Genomic DNA, 18,892 nt, shown 5'->3' on the forward strand with positions numbered 1-18,892 from the left:
AAATGTGGTATATATAAGTAATATCACATGAGTAGCAGTTCGATATGGCTGTATGTTGGCACTGGTAGGAGGCATGCATCGGCACAAGAAGTCCCACCATTCACTATATACAGTCATATCGCACACGCTACAAGCATGGTATTGCATTTATGCAACTGTTCAACGACATAATCTTGTGTATAAAAAATGTCACTTTAGAGCTAGTGTTTGAATGATCAGCGTAATATCCAAAGTGATGACAAAACAAGTGATTTCGCTGACTATTTAAGATTATGAAATGGAATTTATGAATTGCCATCAGTCTACAGAGATTTCCCAGCACTTCTCTGTTGCTATCGGAGATCACAATAATTATCCCCTAAAAAAGCCAAAGCAAAGCAAACACTGCAAGATTACTGTTGTGTTGCAATAAGAAAAAAAAAAGTTAAACACATGCAGGCATTTCTTATTTCTTTCTTTTTACTGATTTAGTCTCCAGTAACGAAAACAAGAGACGTCTTAGAAACAAACAGATGGCCAACCAAAAAGTAACTCAGGCTTATAAAAGAGTGGCCAACACAAAATACACACATTCCTGATATGTGAGTCCCATCTTACACTCAGTACAATACAATTACTATGGTATAAATACAGCACTACAACATACAAAATAGAGATCGACTTAGAAAGTCACTTACCAATTTAATAATGATATGACAGCAGTAGTTAGAAATTACGCTCTTTTTCTCTTCTACAAGGTTATTATGTGGTCTCTATCGCCATCTTGTGGATGTACAATGTCAACCGTCTTTGCTGTGCTCAAAGACAGGCTAATGGCCGCCGATTCGCTGTCTCTCAGAAATTATAAATATTTAAAATAGACACTATCCTTATAAATAAACAGCAATGTTGCAATCTAAACAACTACACACTTGCCTAAAAAGCCTCAAAAGTACTTTATGCTGTCCAACAGCAGCAATATTTGTCAAACTGTAGTGTCCTCTGCTTGTTGCTGTATGTGGGCAGAGTAATACACAAGAGTGAAGAGGCTGGATGAGTGCTATTTTATATTTGCAGAATATCGCACAGCTATCAGCCAATCAGATTCAAGAACCAGACAGAACTGTTATATAAATGCCAATAGTAACAATTATATAATAATTAATATATATTAACAATAGAGAAAGGAAGGATAACATCATATTTGCTGAACAGTTTTATTTAACATAATAAAGTAATCCTGGTCATTATAAATATCACACCAGCTTCCTATTTTTCTTCATCCATTTTCAGAATCCTTCAGTATTTAATAAAACTCGTGTGACTCAGTGCACTCTTTCCCCTGTCTGGGTTCGTCTCATTTCTTACTGATGAACAAAGCTAATGCCTTTAGATAAGGATGATTAACCTAGAGTAAAAACGGCATGGTATCTTCGTGTATGGTATATGGCTCTTGGGGTGAGCCTGGTGCATGGGTGCTCATTTTGTAAAGTGACTAATGGCACATGGAAATGTTGGGATTACATCAGAATAGTCTCCAAGATGTCTGTCTACTGCTCTTGCATGTGACCTCACATATTTCTTGCCTTTAAGTGCTGTAAAACTGCACGAGACACTGAATTGTCAGAGAAAAGAATGACAATCCGGGCCGACTGAGAGATGATCCAGCCGCTTTTAGCCTAATGATTCGCTGAGGACTAAGGCTATTGATCATTTTGGCATGAAGCAAATGCACTGGAAATAATGAATGACAGCAGGTGTTCATATTTTTGTAATTGATTGCCCCATAATTGGACAAATTATTGAGCTCACTGATGAAATACAAGATTGAGGGTGACGTTTTTTTGTAGAAAGTGACTGCTTCACGGGGAACAAAGAGTTCTTTTTGAATGTGAAGCGCAGGTGCGGCACTTCTCGATCGATATAGCCCAGCGTGGTAATTTCTAAGTACCAAAGTCAGTCATGTCAGTGTCTACACACTTTTGAAGTTATTATGCTCGCTCTTATCTGGTCAATGGATAATTGCTGTTGTTTTCCCATCTGGCTCATAGTCTTTTTTTCTGTCTTCTCTAATCTTGCAGATCTCTCTGAGGGCGTTTGGCATCATGGACAGCAAACTGGATCAATGAGCCAAGGTTCCGTCTCATCCTGAGCTGACGGTTCTGCAAACATAAGAGAATATCGGCGAGTCAACAAAACGAGGCTGTCGATCCTAAATTTACAAGAAACCTCGCAAAAATAAGGCTTTGCTATCTTCAGCCTCACTCTTTTCTGCTGTTAACAGCCATGATATCAAAATTTTTAGGTAACTGTTCATCGCTGATCCTGCTGTTCCCTCTTCTTCAACTGCTGCGGATGGACATGCTCAACGCTGCCCCCTCTGGTCCGGAGACTGACAGCTGCTCCACATTAGTCCAGAGCCGCTTCTTTGGATTCTTCCTCTCGTCTTCTGCATTTCCCAGCATGCCCTGCACCTGGACCCTACAGAACCCTGATCCACGGCGCTACACCATCTTCATCAAAGTCACAAAACCAACTAGAGACTGCATTGCCCGGCAGCACCGGACCTTCCAGTTTGACTCCTTCTTAGAGACGACTCGGACCTTTCTCGGAATGGAGAGCTTTGATGAAGTGGTGAAGCTGTGCGATGCCTCTACCCATGTTGCCTTCTTGGAAGCTGGGAAACAATTCCTGCAGATCCGGAAAGGGCTGCCTAGAGCAGGCGCTGGGTCTAGAAATGGGGATGGGGAATTTAAAGTGGAGTATCTTGTGGTTGGGAAGCGTAACCCCAGCATGGCTGCGTGTCAAATGCTTTGCCAGTGGTTGGAGGACTGCCTGACCTACAGTTCTTCCACCCGACCCTGTGGCATCATGCAGACCCCATGCCAATGCTGGGACCAGCCTCCACTAGACAAAGAATCCAATGGATGCTATCGAGATGGGGTCTTTCTGGAAAACTGCATCCCTGTTGTGAAAGAAGGAGCGTCTGAAACTGACAATAGCGGTAAGACAGTTTTGTCTAGTTATAATTCAGCATGGTTTGATTGTTATTCAATTGTTATTCCACCACTGTAAGGTTGGTAGCTTGTCATATTTGTTAGCAAATAAACAAAAGAATCAAAGCTGAAGATACACAACAAGAGTTCAGAGAGAACTGATGCAGGTTAAAAAAAAAGAGAAGGGAGGTAAAAGGAGTTTTAGGTTTCAGCTGATGTGTCCTAGCTGGGTGACCTTGGCTTCTTGGCGCCATGTGTGATCCTGTGAGGGTTCAGATAGGGATATTGGATCGGCCCGTGGGAGAGTTGATGCGGCAGACATGCTCTGGGAGTGTCACAGGATAGTGGTGGTGCTGCTCTTGGCGATTGATTATTAGGAAAAAAATGGGGCCAGTTACTGAGTTCAGTGCTATGATGTGATCTCTTTTCCAAGACTGAATGTGGCACAGAAACTCAAGCCCTGGGAGAGGCTGTAGCCACTGAGCTGGAAGATCACTCAGCCACTGCACTGTGTGACCTTTTAGTGGACTTTATGCTCTTTTTTTCTTTTTATGTCTTTCCTGTTTGGTAAAAACAAAATAAAATTTCAGAAGTCTACAGCTCAGAGTGTTCAAAACTGACTGAAAAAGAAAAAAAAACTAAAAACTAAAAGCATTCACTGAAAACAAATGCATCTGTTAAAGTAACACTGTGCATATTTGTTTTTAAAATAGGTTCAGTTTACAACTTTCTTAGAGTTTAGCAGTTTTGTTTCATCATTTGTTTAATGCAGCTGATCTCTGGGTCAGACAAGATCCCTTTTAGCATAGGTTACCAACGATCATTTAATTGGATTAGACCATTAGCTAAAAAGAGTTAAAATACCAGAGTTAAATAACTTTTCATCAATAAGCTTGACTCCTCTGTAGTTACATTGTCTACTAAGACAGAAGGAGAATGAAAAGTTGCTATTTTCTAAGGATTTATGACTAGGAAATGTTCTTATTCCAGTGTAAAAATCAATGAATTTTGGCTGCCATACCATGGCTGAAGTAGGCACATTGATATAACGCAGTGCCTGAAAATACATCTATATAACAAGCACAACCACCTACTTCCAAGGGAACATGCCTTGCAACATGGAGACATTCATGAGAGACAATTCTGAATATTTATATATTTTTGGTGCACAATGTATCGTCTCAGCATCAATATCACAATGTAATCATTTGCTATAATCACATTGTGTGTATACGCAATGTTGAGTTTGGATTATATTATTGGCCTGTGACTGTGTGAAGGGTTTAAATGAGAAATTGTTCTTTTTAACAACATAGGCATTCTGAAAACTGATTCCTACATTCATTTTTGGAGACCGCAAATTATGTAGCCAGAGGTACATATAGCTGCATTTAATTTTTTAAACAAACGCTACGGGGCAGTATAACGCTATTCCTTTTCGTGCTTACTAGCTGACCGATTACCTCAGTATGGACAGCTTTCCTTCTGTAACCAGTTTGTCCCATTAGCTCGCCATGTATGTTGGTGGACTTGACACGCAGAAAGTTTGAGACTGCCGAAGAACAGTTCCAGAAAGCAGGCAAGACAAAAGCAGAATCCAAAAGATGAAATAAACAAGTAAATAACAGGGTGAGAATGTGGCAAAATTTGAAAATGTGGTAAAAACCACACAAGGGCTTTTCTTTTTCTGGATTGCTTTTAAAAATTGTTGGTTGGGTTTAGGGAAGTTGGTGGGCAAGTCAATCAATAAAATTGGTTGGGTTTAGGGAAGGAGAAGGGTGGGTCAGTCTGTCAGTCATTCAAACAGTTTGTCAACAGCTGCCCATGATGGGTTCATGTGAGAACAGCAGGCGCGAATGGCACTCGGGGAAGAAATTTGAGATACATAAACAGCGGCCTCTCGTGGATTTGAGAAAACAAAAACTGCAAAAAAATTAAATAAAACATACCTCCTGGGATGTATTTCATGGCCATGGAGGTACGTTTTCAGAAAGAGCCTGGGTTGGTTTTAAATTTAATAATGATTGATTAGATAGAATTGTTTATAAAACTAAGACTATGCAGGGGTATTTTACATTTACAGTATACCTGAATGCAGTTTGACTCCTCTGGAAAATAATAAAATGCTGTTCATTTAATTTCTTCATTGAATTTAGCTATGCTTGTGGATTGTTTATATTTTATGCATTCCTATACAGAATCATCCCAATCAATCTAAAATATAACATTTCTAATAACTAATCCAAATACTTATTCAACTCATCTAGTGAAATTGTATTAATATTGCAATACATATCGCTGAATCAAAAAATATCACAATGATAGATTTTTCCAATATCATACAGCCCTAGTGCAGATCCTGAACCTTATCTATTTCAACCAAAATACAAGGAAGTTAGATGATTTTAACTTTGTTTTTAAAACTCCAAAGGAATTAATCTCTTCAAAGAGTGCCTTTAAAAAGGGAATTAAAACTTTTAAAAGCTATTAAAGACCCCTTAGAGTCAAAGACTTTCATCTAATGCATGTACACACAACGTATTGCTTGTGAATGGACCATAAGACAAGCTAGCCATATGAATAGATGGACGGGAAGTGTGATAATGAGAGAACATCTCACAAATTGATCATAAGCTTGGGAGGTGAGCCAGAAATGTCCAACTGTGCCCATCGGACGCAGCAGAGTAGAAAGGCAAAAGAAAGATGAGTTTTGAAAGACAGGCTGTGAATCATTACGATGCTACTCTCTAGAACCCTCCATGGATATCCCCGACCCCAGTCTTAATGGCTGGTTGTCATTTTTATGTGTAGCCTCTATTTTCCCACATCTTCCCATATGTGCAAGTACCCCACCTCTCTTTAGTTCCTAAGAGGAAAATGGAGAGTTAAATAAAGGGACACATGAGAGAGAGAGTGTGCGTGCCATCTTAAAATGCTAAAGGCGTGTCTATTGTGTGAATGTGACCCATTGCTCAGAGGCATCATGGATGATGAGTAGATTCATCTCTCGCAGCTTAGAGCAGTGACAGATTATGGGCTGGATTTGAGAGACAGAATGGAAAAAAGGAGTCGAGTGAGAAAAAGCTAGGAGAGAATTTCAGGTGTGACACGACGACAAAGCAGACGAGAAAATACTATCCTCATGACTTGCACTTTTCGCTGTTTGAGACCGATGTGTCTCCGAGAGCTTTGGTTAAGCTAGATGAAAGCACACACTTGTTATTTCTCAGCAAGGAGCTTTGATTTGAAAGCGGTGTCGATAATAGCTTGGCTGTGATGTTGCTAAATGAAGAAATTTAAAGTGACTGCCCTCATAGTTCACAGTTCTTCGTGTTAAGTCACAATAGCAAGATTTAACTCATCACTGTTTTGTTATGGTCATGTCTCGTTTTCAGTAAACACAAGCACACACAGTCCTCCACACTAGTCTGCCCATTTCATGCTGAACCATTTCATTGTGGATAGCTGAAAATGGTTGTGCAGGCGGCGCTCTGTCACTGCGTGTGGGGGTGTGTGTGTTATGAACATGTTTGGCCACCAGGGGTACACACATTTTTAGTGTATGACTTATAAAAGTGCTCCCACTGCTCTGAAAAGGATAAGCACAGTGCTTATCTCTGCTGGACGGATGGTCTGTCCGTTTCTGTATCTTTTTCTCTCTCTTGCTCTTGTTCTCCTAATGTTGCCAATGCAAGCTCGTGGCCCCATCCACAGCTCTCCAGAGCTCATGAAATATTCATGTTTTAATTAAGCAGTTTTACTGCCTCTATGCTTGATAATAAAAAGTGCCCCAGGTTTGGTGTGCATTAGGGTGTGTATGTGTGTTTTAAGAACCTATGTTAGCCGTGAGACTGTGACTAGCCTATTGTAAACACTTTCAGGGGATGGGGGGGTGGAGGGATTTGTCAGACATCTGTCTTGCTGTAGGGGTTCATCGTTATTTCATGCACACTTTCACCAGGGATTTTTGAGGGTGTTTGTTTCAAGAGAGCATTACATTGTTGTTTAGGAGAATATATAGTTGTTTTTTTATTGTTTACTTTATGACTGAAGCTGTTTCAGCAATATCATCTCTATTTACAATGACCCTGCCTTCTGTTTGTTAAAGTTATAATACTGTCTCTCTACTGTAAATCTGCACCAGGGAAATGCTTAATGGCAATGAAGAAATGACTGATTTGCAATGAGAAAGATCGTTGATAAAAAAAAAATAGCAAAACAAAGTAGAATATCCTCACTAAATTATGTCACTGAAAGGAACAATTCAACCCCCCTGCCTCCCTAAGAGCTGTTAATTTTTGACATGACATGTCATCATGACTCATGTATCGTTCTTATCTCAGTAGTTTACAAAACTGCATGGGACAGGATCTTTCAAAATGAAAAAAGGATGTAAATAAAGTATATCATAAAAGCAGTCTATTTAAACAAAATTCCAAATCTTTTGAAACCATCCAACAGCTACATTGCATTGGCAGATTGAGTGTGAGCGTTCGCGAAAGTGATTTCTTCCCTCTTTGGGATGGAACCACGAGGCGACGTTCATTCATATAACTTAAATGTTTAATTACAGACAACCTAAATGTTTAAGTACAGATAAAATGAATGTTTAAGTACAGATAAAATGAATGTTTAAGTACAGATAAATTTAATGTTTAGTTACAGATAACTTAAATGTTAAAGTACAGATAAGTTGATATTTAGCCGCACCATGTTGGTGTTTGTAACATCACATTTTTACGAGGTGGGTAGTTAGCCCAACGCTCAACCTGGAGGACCAGGACATACACCTCGGACAATTTAGCTCACCTATAGCACATGAGTTTGGACTGTGGGGGAAAACGGAGCACCCTGAGGAAACCCACGCCAACACGGAGAAAACATGCAAACTCCACACAGAAATGCCAACTGACCCAGCCAGGACTCAAACCAGTAACCTTCTGGCTGTGAGGAGACAGTGCTATCCACTGAGCCACAGAGTGACCAAGTCACAGAGTCTGTGTGTATATCAATTAAGAAAAAATGCATATTTTAAATGTAAGCGTTTAAATAACTACTTATGGCAGAATTTCGAGCACAACCAATCCTTTTAAACAGAGACTTGGTGAATCGTTTAAAGAAATTAAAATGTTAAGTTTAGAGAACATAAAATATATATAAAAAAAAATGTTGCTGCCTAATGAGTAAGTTAAAAACACCTGTTTAAGTTTTAATGCCAAAACTTGGTATTTTAAGTAATGTCAAACTATATTTATTTAATATCGTTAGTAATGACAACAGCTGGGTTTACAGTGTAGAAGTTTGTCAGAGATAATTTAATTAATCATGCATGCGATTCATAAAAATGTTGTAGTTTACAATAAATATTACAAAAGCATGACTTTTGAAAGTGTTTTTGTCAATATAATCTATTGATGATTTTTCAATAGTTTTTATAGTGATTATTCAACTTTTTTAATAATCTAATTAATTTACTGTGTTTTGAAAAAGACCCACGTGAACCCTCCAATCCATTACAAAATTGTCATGTTTAAGATCTGATTTCTTTCAAAATCAGCGATCTTCACTGCCTGTTAAATATATAATATAAAGGGGGTCTCAGACCGGACAAGAAGCATTGCAATAAATTCCATTTCTCCTTGCCATGTCTTTAAAACATGACAGTTTATTTTACCCCAGTATTTTTAAATATTATTTCTGCGCTAACCTGTTGCTACTGATAATGCTAGTGATTACATTGGTCTTTGATCTCGTTTTACGCTTGAACAACTAAATGAATGCTTAAGTCTTTTTAACTGAATTTATTGTATTACATTACAACATTGATGCTGTAAAAACAACCTTGTAAAAATCGAAAATAGTCCCATTAAGCTTTCACCAGAAGTTTATCATTGGCTTGAAAACTCTAGCTGTGCATAGAGCTCATTCAGCCCCAACCCTGATCAAACACACCTGAACCAAATTAATAAGACCTGAAGCAGCACTTGATAATTACCGACAGGTGTGTTTGGTCAGGGTTGCAACTGAAATCTACAGGAAGGTAGCTCCCCAGGAACAGGATTGGTGACCCCTGATCCAAGGTATTCCCACAATTATGATATTTATGGTCTGGCCTTTGGTAATACATTATCACTTTCACTGGAACCTGGCCGCAATTATTGGAAAGAAGCATAAACGTTGTGGCGTGTTGCTCCAGCCTTGCTTGACAACCAAAAAAACAAAAAGACACTACAAGACTAGATGTGTACAGACATGCGGTATATCGCTATCTACCAGTTGAACTACATAAAACAGCATTGTTATCATTTTAAAAATGCTGTGCCTGAAATTTATTCAAAGCTCAATGGAAAACCATGTACATGTTTAGTACACTGCTGTCACATACACATACTCTCAGCTCTAAAAAGTCCTAGAGGGCTGCTTATTAGCGAAGACATGGCTCCTGTAAAGCTTGTGTGTGGGTGCCTCTGATGGAGAGCGAAAGACAACAGTGCTGTATAGGGCTCTCTAACCCATCTGTATGATTACCCCTCTCATATCTCTAGAGTCACATCTAACCCACAGTCCATACAAAACACAATCTATAAAAGATAGAAAATCTCTCCTAACATGCTGAGATTGACCCAGTGAAAGCCAGCAGGAGAGATTCAGAGGGGAGAGATGAATGGTTTGATTAGGGGGGATTAGAGGTTATTTGCCTGATAAAGCCTCGTCGTTTTGAGAGCCACCACAGATGGGCACTGGAATAGGAATATCTAATGCACCTTAGGCACTGGAACATACATGTGTCACCAAAGTGGTTTCCATAGGAACATTAGCTCAGAGAGAGACACACTCAGGAATGTACACTGTCAAGTCCCCAATTTGAAGGCTGGGTTAATCAGAGGTACTAATGCATGATCTTTCCTTCTTTCTTCAGCTGGGTCCCTGACTGCACACTATGCACCATGTTGTAAAACTGTTATAGGCATATTTTGTCATCCAACAGTGTAGTTTTGAAGCCCTTCTAGTACAAAACAAAGACATGAAAGTTGAGATAGTGTTCTTGAGGTTCTTAAAGTCCACTTGTTTCAGTGTGTTTGTTATGGAGTCAATCTAGGGCCATATATACTTGCAAAATAATAAAAAAAAGTTTTGCAAACAACAAATAAAGTGTTGAGCAAAGAAAAAAAACTAAAAGAAAAAAAGGAAATTTCCATAAGTCACAAAGCAAAAATTTATAAAAATTAAAAATGAAAGAAATTTTGCTAACCAAATAAACAGCTAAAAATGGAAAATTAAATTTTAAGATATAAAAAATGAAATTTGCAAACAAAAATAAAGAACTGCAAATACAAAGCAGTGCAGAAAACCTAAAATATTTGCAAAAAAAAAACTATATATATATATATATATATATATATATATATATATATATATATATATATATATATATATATATATATATATATATATATATATATTTGCAAAACATTTTATAGCATTGCCTTTACAAATCCTATCCAGTCAATTGTAATGATCATTTTGATTTTCTTTTAAGTTAATCCTAAGTTTGCGATCCTATTTTCTCTTTGCACTTCATGTTTCAGTGCATTTTACTTTATGGCCCTGATTTGACAAGGGGGCAGAGCCAAGGGAACTTCGGCATTTGTCTTTATTTCAGTCATCAGCTGGAGACACAGTATCATCGAGGTGGGCTTACAGAGCAGTAGTTCCGAGCCTGCCTTAAACACCCAAGTTCCCTTGTAACATTTGGTTTAAAGGCAATGCTATAAAATGTTTTGCTAATATATATATATATAGATTTATTTGTTTTTAATTGCAAATATTTTAGCTTTTCTGCACTGCTTTTTATTTGCAACTCTTTTTATTTGCAAAATTTCAGTTTTATTTCTCAAAATGTAATTTTCCCTTGCAGATCTTTATTTTTGTTGGTAAATCTTATCTTTATTTCTCAAAAATATTTTTTCGCTTGTTTGCAAAATTAATATATATATATATATATATATATATATATATATATATATATATATATATATATATATATATATATATATATATATATATATATTTAATTTTGCAATTATATATGGCCTTAGATTAACTCTGTAGTTTGTACTGCTTTATTTATATTAAAATTATGGTGCACCTATATTGTTGCTCTATTTCAGCCTTATATGAAAATGCAAATATTGTTGTAATGTTAGAAAGCAGTAAGGCTAGTTTACTACTTTCTAGATATTTAGGCAAAAGTTAAATGTATAACTTGTTATAACTTCCCAGCAGGCACATGTTGTCAAAGTGAAGTAATATTGAAATTGTACCCCGATGGTGTGGGGGACGTTGCATTTTGTTTGGAAATGAAAATCTGGTTGACGTCACCAAACCAAACGTCAGGTCTACGTCAATGTCCAAAATGTCCAACATCATACTTATAATCAATCAAATATCAACATTTAATGATGTTACAACTTGACATTGTGTGAACGTTACCACTATGACGTCTATCAGATGTTAGATTTTGGTTGCCATACCTTAATCTAACCTAATATTAACGTCTTATCATGTTGTATATCTGTCAGGTTAATTCATGAATTTTTCAGTGTGCATCTTGTCAAAAACAGAAATAGATTTTTTTTATCAGCTAAAATCATTGTGCAATTGCAAAATAGACCCTTTTGATTTGCTTTTGTCATCCAGTGTAGATTATTTTTAATAATTTATTAAAAGACATTTATTATTTTGAAATTGTCACCTCTTATGTTGTCATATATTAATTGTATTAATAACAAGAATCTTTGCATTACACAAATAGTTACATTTGGTTATACATGTGGCTTTTTATTATTATTAGGCTAGTATATAGCTGCAGTTTTATTAATAATTCACAGTTTTAATAACTCATTTCTAATGATTGTTTTCTTTTAGCTTTGCCATGATGACAGTTAATAATGTTTTACTAGATATTTTTCAAGAAACTTCTATAGTATATAGCTTAAAGTGACATTTAAAGGCTTAATCAGGTTAATTAGGTTAACTAGGCAGGTTAAGGTAACTAGACAAGTTATTGTTTAATGATGGTTTGTTCTGTAGACTATCAAGAAAATATATAGCTTAAAGGGACTAATAATATTGACTTTAAAATGCTTTTTAAAAATTTAAAAACCTGCTTTTATTTTAATTTAAAAAATAAATAATACTTTCTCCAGAAGAAAAAATATTATCAGACATACTGTGAAAATTTCCTTGCTCTGTTAAACATCATTTGGGAAATATATTTAAAAAAGAAAAAAGAAAACAAATAATTAACATATTTTAATTAGTTTAATTTCATTTATTTTTATTTTATTTAAATTTAATTTACTTTAAAACATTCATAGGAGCTTATTCTTTTATATGTTTTAATAAATACATGTCATAACAAGTATGTGTTTAATTTTTACATACAGTACATGTTGTTTGGTGGATAATGATGGAATGTTATTATCAAAAATTTGACATAACTTGTGGGTGACCCAGTGGCACAATAGGTAGTGCTGTCACCTCACAGCAAGAAGGTCGCTGGTTCGAGCCCCGGCTGGGTCAGTTGGCGTTTCTGTGTGGAGTTTGCATGCTCTCCCTGCGTTCGTGTGGGTTATCTCCGGGTGCCTTGGTTTTCCCCCGAAAGTCCAAAGACATGTGGTACAGGTGAATTGGATAGGCTAAATTGTCAGTAGTGTATGAGTGTGAATAAGTATGTTTGAATGTTTCTCAGTGATGGGTTGCAGCTGGAAGGGCATCCGCTTCGTAAAAACATATGCTAGATAAGTTGGCGGTTCATTCCGCTGTGGTGAACCCAGATTAATAAAGGGACTAAGCCGAAAAGAGAATGAATGATTGAATGATATAATGGTCACGGTTGGGTCTCGGCATGGTGAAGACAGGAGAGGTAGGATCCAAGTGCAACTTAATAATAGTCTGTTAAAGAAAGTATTTGTGCAGGTAATCGTGGACAAAAATAGGAAAAATCAAGAATGAAACAGGGTATTCCACAATCATAGTCAATACAGTCATAAGGTCATGAACAAGTCATCGATCCAAAAGTACAAACAAAACAAACGACAAACTTAGACTAAGGTAAAAACATAGAGACAGGAAATATATAGATCACACTTTATTTTGATGGTCTGTTTGTTGAATTTAAGTTGGATTGCATCTACATACCACATAATTTTTATTTGATTATAAGTAGACTTTGGTTGGGGTTAGGGTTGGTGTAAGTTGACATGTACTTGCAAAGTTTCCTTTTGTGAGTTAAATGTCTGTTGCAGGAGCAGTATCAGAAGAGATTAAGCTGACAGTCTACTAATACTCTAATGGACCATCATAATAAAGTGTTAACTCCATGATATAGCGATTCAGCTGTACATGTGTGATCAGTGGAAAATTGTGACTGGTGTGTTATACGGCATGCAGGGATTTTTAGTTCATGGATGAGTTTGTATTTCGAGAGGTGATCGCTGGTGATCATGAACTTGCATTTAATCTTACCCTTTTAATATAAAGTACCCGTTATGAACTTAATTTGATGGCGTCTTGTTTCAGACCCGTGTTGAATTATAATCTTTTAGTATCAAGATTGCAGTTCCTTGTGTGGCTTATATTTCAATTCAGGAAGGTGCTTTCTTTCCCCGTACCATTTAAAATAAGACAAACCTCTTTCATTTTATAAATGTCACAGAGTTCCAGAGTTTCACACAGAGGCATTTGCTGTTTTGTAGAGTTTGGCCCCAGTGTGGTGATCCATTTTGGCAGCCACTGAACCAACACACAAAGTTCATGAAAGTGAAGCCGAGATGGCATGTTTACGTGTGCATTTGTGTGTGTGTTCACACGTGCACCCACGTCCTTTTGCTCTCACGAGCAGATGTTTCTCTGCCGAAGATTGATGTGCAATGGGAAAATAAGAAAAGCCTGTTATTTTTCCACTCATCTGTGGGCCTGTGAAAAGTGGGAGGCCCATCTGATCCTTTTAGTAAAGGTGTTTTTGATTCGCTCTAGATTTTTCCCCTTTTGTTCCTTCCGAGGAGAGGCATCCATCTTCGGAATTGAAACGTCGACTTCTTTGACCCACACCTGCAACCAAAGAACATTCAAGCAAACCCTTATTCATATCTCTGTCGTACTTTTGATCTGTTTATCTACTTGCTCATCAGTAAACAGTGTAGAACTCTGAGCTCGCCTTCTGACACAGGCCGTAATCCTTTAACGCAGGCACTCTGTTGATGAAAAAAAGCACTAGTTTTGTCATTGTGTGACCGTTAAATGACCTCGGCTCAGAGGTCATTAATTAGCCAATCAGAGACGATGCGATTGATCTGATGAGGAAACTACGTATTGTCAGCTGAGGAATAAACAACACAAAGCAAATTGTATAACTGTCTTAAGCCAAGGTCACACTGCACATTATGGCCCATAGATTTCCATTTCTACCCATGCGCAATTTCAACAAGTTTTACATGTTGCTATAATTGAAAGTTCAAGTTCGGTGATCTGCACTTTCGCATTAGTTTAGTAAGTCAAAAATAGACTTCAATGTACATAAAGTTGGTCACACTTTACAATATGGTTTCAAAAGTTAATATTTGGGTTAATATTTGGGTGATTTGGGGTGTGACATCTCTAACGATTGGGGTGTGACATCTATAACGAGATGTCAGCCGCGGTGATGTCGTTATTAATGTCATCACTGCCCATTTTAAGTTATTTATTTTTGTTAGTGAAACTTTCAGGATTGTATAGAAAAACTAAATAAACTGAATATCAAATCGTTTAAACATTTTAATATTTTAGACAAAGTAGTTGCAAAGGTTGCATTACCATTGATGATCTTATCCACCCATGTGCATGCTTAATTGGTCATTGACAAGGTCTATTAAAAGGGGTTACTGACAATCTATTGAGCCTGTGTGGCATATATATATACAGTTAAAGTCAGATTTATTAGCCCCCCTGAAGTATTAGACCCCATGTTTATTTTTTTTTCCCCGATATCTGTTTAATATAAAGAAGATATTTTTTACATTTCTAATCATAATAGTTTTAGTAACTCACTTCTAATGACTGATTTATTTTATCTTTGCCATGATGACAGTACATAATATTTTACTGGATATTTTTCAAGACATTTCTATACAGCTTAAAGTGAAATTTAAAGGCTTAACCTAAGGCTAGGTTTATTAGGTTAACTAGGCCGGTTAGGGGAAATGCTTAAAGGCGATAATAATTTTGTCTTTAAAATGGTAAAAAAACAAAAAAAAAAACTAATAAACAGCTTTTATTCTAGCTGAAATAAAACAAATGAGACTTTTTCCAGAAGAAAAAAAAATATTATCAGACATACTGTGAAAACTCCCTTGCTCTGTGAAACATTGTTTGCAAAATATTGCTCGTACTGTGTCATTCAATTCTGCTCGTGTTTTTTATTTATCAGAAAAGATATGCTAAGGCAATATTTGTCTTAGTCTGTTCATTGGAAATAATAATGGCTTTTTGTCTAAACAACAATATTGTTTTTTTATATATACATTAAAATATATAATTATTAAAATGTACCTGATTTCAGGTTAATTTTTTAATCAATAAATGTACGGGTGAGCCATTTGTTTCATAAAGAAAGGAAAATGTAAGTGATGGAAATTCTAGGTGTAATTTTATCTAGGAAATAATCATACAGTTAGGAATTCCCTGGAGCATGAAAGTCCAAATGCAATATAGTATTAGTTTGTAAATAAACTATTTTTTTAGTTATGTTCATATCTGCATTATTTGTTGATGACAGAGTCCATCATCAGAAACCTAAATCAGAATATTTCAGTTTTAGACTCATCAAAATATAATATATATATATATATATATATATATATATATATATATATATATATATATATATATATATATATATATATATATATATATAATATTTACCTGCTGCCTTTCATATCTCAAATTAATCTTTCAAAGTAATCCTGAAGACCATTATTCCACAGTTTCAAGTCAACTGTACCTCAAAGAAAAAAGTTTCAAATTACTACGACCCTTTGGTCAGTATGTAATCCCTCCACAAGTTGACAGAAAGCGTAGGTACTCACAGTTCGGTTGTTTATTTGACAACTGGTTTGCGTACACCATTTTGGGCTTAAGAGAGAGAAGACTATGTGAAGTGGTTAATTTTTTTATTAATAAATGTATGTGACTGAGGTAAATGTGTTTATCTTTAACATTAGGGTGACCCAGTTGATTTATAAAGAAAGAAAAAAGTGATGGAAATTCTAGGACGAATTTGACTTATTTAATTAAATTGAAAGTCACAATGCAATGTGGTATTAGTTTGTAAATAGTGTTTTGTTTGTTTGCTTGTTTGTTTTGTGTTGTTTATATCTGCATCGTTGGCTGATTACCAAGACCATCATTAGAAACCCAAATCAGATTATTTCAATCACATCAAAATGTCTAATAAAATAATAATAGTAATATTTACCTGCTACCTACTGTATAATATCTCAAATGAATCTTTCAATATTATCCCGAAGATCATTTTTCCACAGTTTCAAGTCAATTATACATCAAAGAGAAAAGTTTCAATTTAGTACAACCCTTTGGTCAGTATGTAATCCCTCCCCAAGTTGACAGAAAGCGTAGGTACACAGTGTTCGGCTGTTTAATTGAGAGCTGGTTTGCATACACCATTTCGGGCTCAAGAGAGAGAAGATTATGTGAAGCGGCAAGGGTGCAAACCTAAGTTGTGTTTCCTGCCCCTGGAGTGAGGTTAATCAATGAGATGTGTAAGCACAGCTGTTCAAATATTTATTCTAAGCAGGATACCGACAGCACCAATGAACACACACACACACACAGAAAAGAGTGGATTATACCTGTGAGCTTCAGGCATCAGAAGAACTAATAGAGACGGACAGAGAGAGAAAAAGGTATGAGATGATGGATGGCTCATATCTTTTTTACTCCAACACTTTGAGGAATCTAGTTTTTTCCATTTGATTTAGACGTTAATAAGAAAAGTCTTTTAAAGAAAGAAGAGATCAGATAATGAGATTTTTTTTTTTTCTGAGACATGTTTTAAAGTTGAAATAAGTTTTTTTATATGGATGCCAATGACTCCAAGCATCCTCTGGGTGTCAGCACTTCCCATGTTTCTCTTTTTTTCCACTGCTGACCCGCAGTCTGTGTTTTAATGCATGTAAGTGAGCAGAAAACAATGCACGGAGTGGAAAAGGGTGTAATTTAGACGTACCATAACTGACCTTGGCTCAGATATGCAATTGGCTGAGATTACAGTGAGATCTCGTATTGACGATTTCAGATCTTGTCACTTGAGCTGTTATTAGACCTTCTGGCCGCCACTGAGGGAGAGTGAAGGTCACTTTGGGCTTTTCGTAAGCCGTCCGACAAGATGATATTTACTAATGGGCGGAATGATGTATATCCAGACGCTCATCCTTTGAAAAGCAGGTGCGTGCTGCAGCTGTATTTGCAAAAAAAAAAAAAAAAAAAAGCAAGGGGAGAAAGACAGAATGATGGAGGAAGGGCTGGTGGATGGAAAGAAACATCCGAGCAGAGGACGAATATGATAGTTTAAAGATGATATAGCATTTGCTGCAAAGGGTCTGGAGCTCCCACCGAACAAGAGAAGAACACTAAATTATTAAAAGCATAATAAAATGTCCTTGGGGACAGATAAAGAAAACACTACACTTTTTTCTGCCCCCATCTTTTTCTTCCTCAGCTCGTGATTATTGAGCCAAAAAAAGGTCGTACTCTGCCATCGTTTTTCACAGGGAGAGAAAATCTTATCTCCAAATGGAGTTTTTTTTTTTTTCTGTCTGGACTTTTTTTTTCTTATTGGCTTTTCTAAAGATTGTTTGCCTTACAATATTTTCAGTGTGGCAGGGTTATAAAAAAACCTATTCTAATTGTTTTCCCAAATTACTTTTTTTAAATTTAATTTTACAGTGTATATAAAATTTAGTTTATATATTCATGTATGGAGTTATATTAATTAACTCCATGCACTTATTTAATATATGGATAGATTTAGGATGAGATTTAGGTAAGTTGTATGTAATTATACATAAGTTTTTATTTTATTTTATTTTTTTTTATCTTTCAAATTCAATTTTATTGCTATTGAAATGCAAACATGTAGCAACAATTATGTAACTACTCCTTAAAAGTAAAATATTATTGTAGTTTAATATTTAAAGGTACATTTATATATATGTATGTGTGTGTGTGTATGTGTGTGTGTGTGTGTGTGTGTGTGTGTGTGTGTATGTATATATATATATATATTAAAACAAGATTAAACATTTTAAATATATTTTCAAAATATGTTTTTATTTTAATTTAAATTAAATTGAACTTTAATTTTTTAGGTTAATGTTGTTTTTTATATATTTTTAATTTTATATTTGTATATTTTGTATTATTTATAATAATAATAATGTTACAATAGAGTAGAATGTACATTATTGTAATATATTAAAACTTGATTTTTGTCTTAATGTATTAAAATAGTTATTATTTTATGCCATTTTATCTTAACAGGTTATTGTTAAGATGCCATGAGTAATTTTCTGTGAGCATATAATATAATGATAATGATATTTTTATCCACATATAAAATGGTGGTTACTCTTGGAGCAGTTTGTGTGTTCATGCCCAAATACAATGCCCTAATAATGCACTACCGATGCAGAAATTTGAATTTATTTTACATAAAATGGTAATGCGGCGACACAGTGGCGCAGTAGGTAGTACTGTCGCCTCACAGCAAGAAAGTTGCTGGGTCGCTGGTTCGAGCTTTGGCTCAGTTGGCATTTCTGTGTGAAGTTTGCATGTTCTCCCTGCCTTCGCGTGGG

The 18,892-nt window shown here is 35.8% G+C and overlaps 1 protein-coding gene across 36 annotated transcripts in view; it reads left to right on the forward strand.

Annotated features, from left to right (window-relative positions):
* Window positions 1–18,892, forward strand: part of adgrb1a (adhesion G protein-coupled receptor B1a) — a 158,137-nt gene that overhangs the window by 47,704 nt on the left and 91,541 nt on the right. For all 36 annotated transcript variants that reach the window (XR_012392399.1, XR_012392400.1, XR_012392402.1 and 33 more), the window contains exon 2: window positions 2,061–2,983. Coding sequence is in view for 26 of the 36 variants with exons in the window: in XM_009292551.5 (XP_009290826.1) it covers window positions 2,266–2,983 (718 nt within the window). In the remaining 10 variants the exon portion in view is untranslated. The remainder of the gene's footprint in view (window positions 1–2,060; window positions 2,984–18,892) is intronic.

This window comes from Danio rerio, chromosome 16 (assembly GCF_049306965.1).
Source record: "Danio rerio strain Tuebingen ecotype United States chromosome 16, GRCz12tu, whole genome shotgun sequence".
Lineage (NCBI taxonomy): Eukaryota > Metazoa > Chordata > Actinopteri > Cypriniformes > Danionidae > Danio > Danio rerio.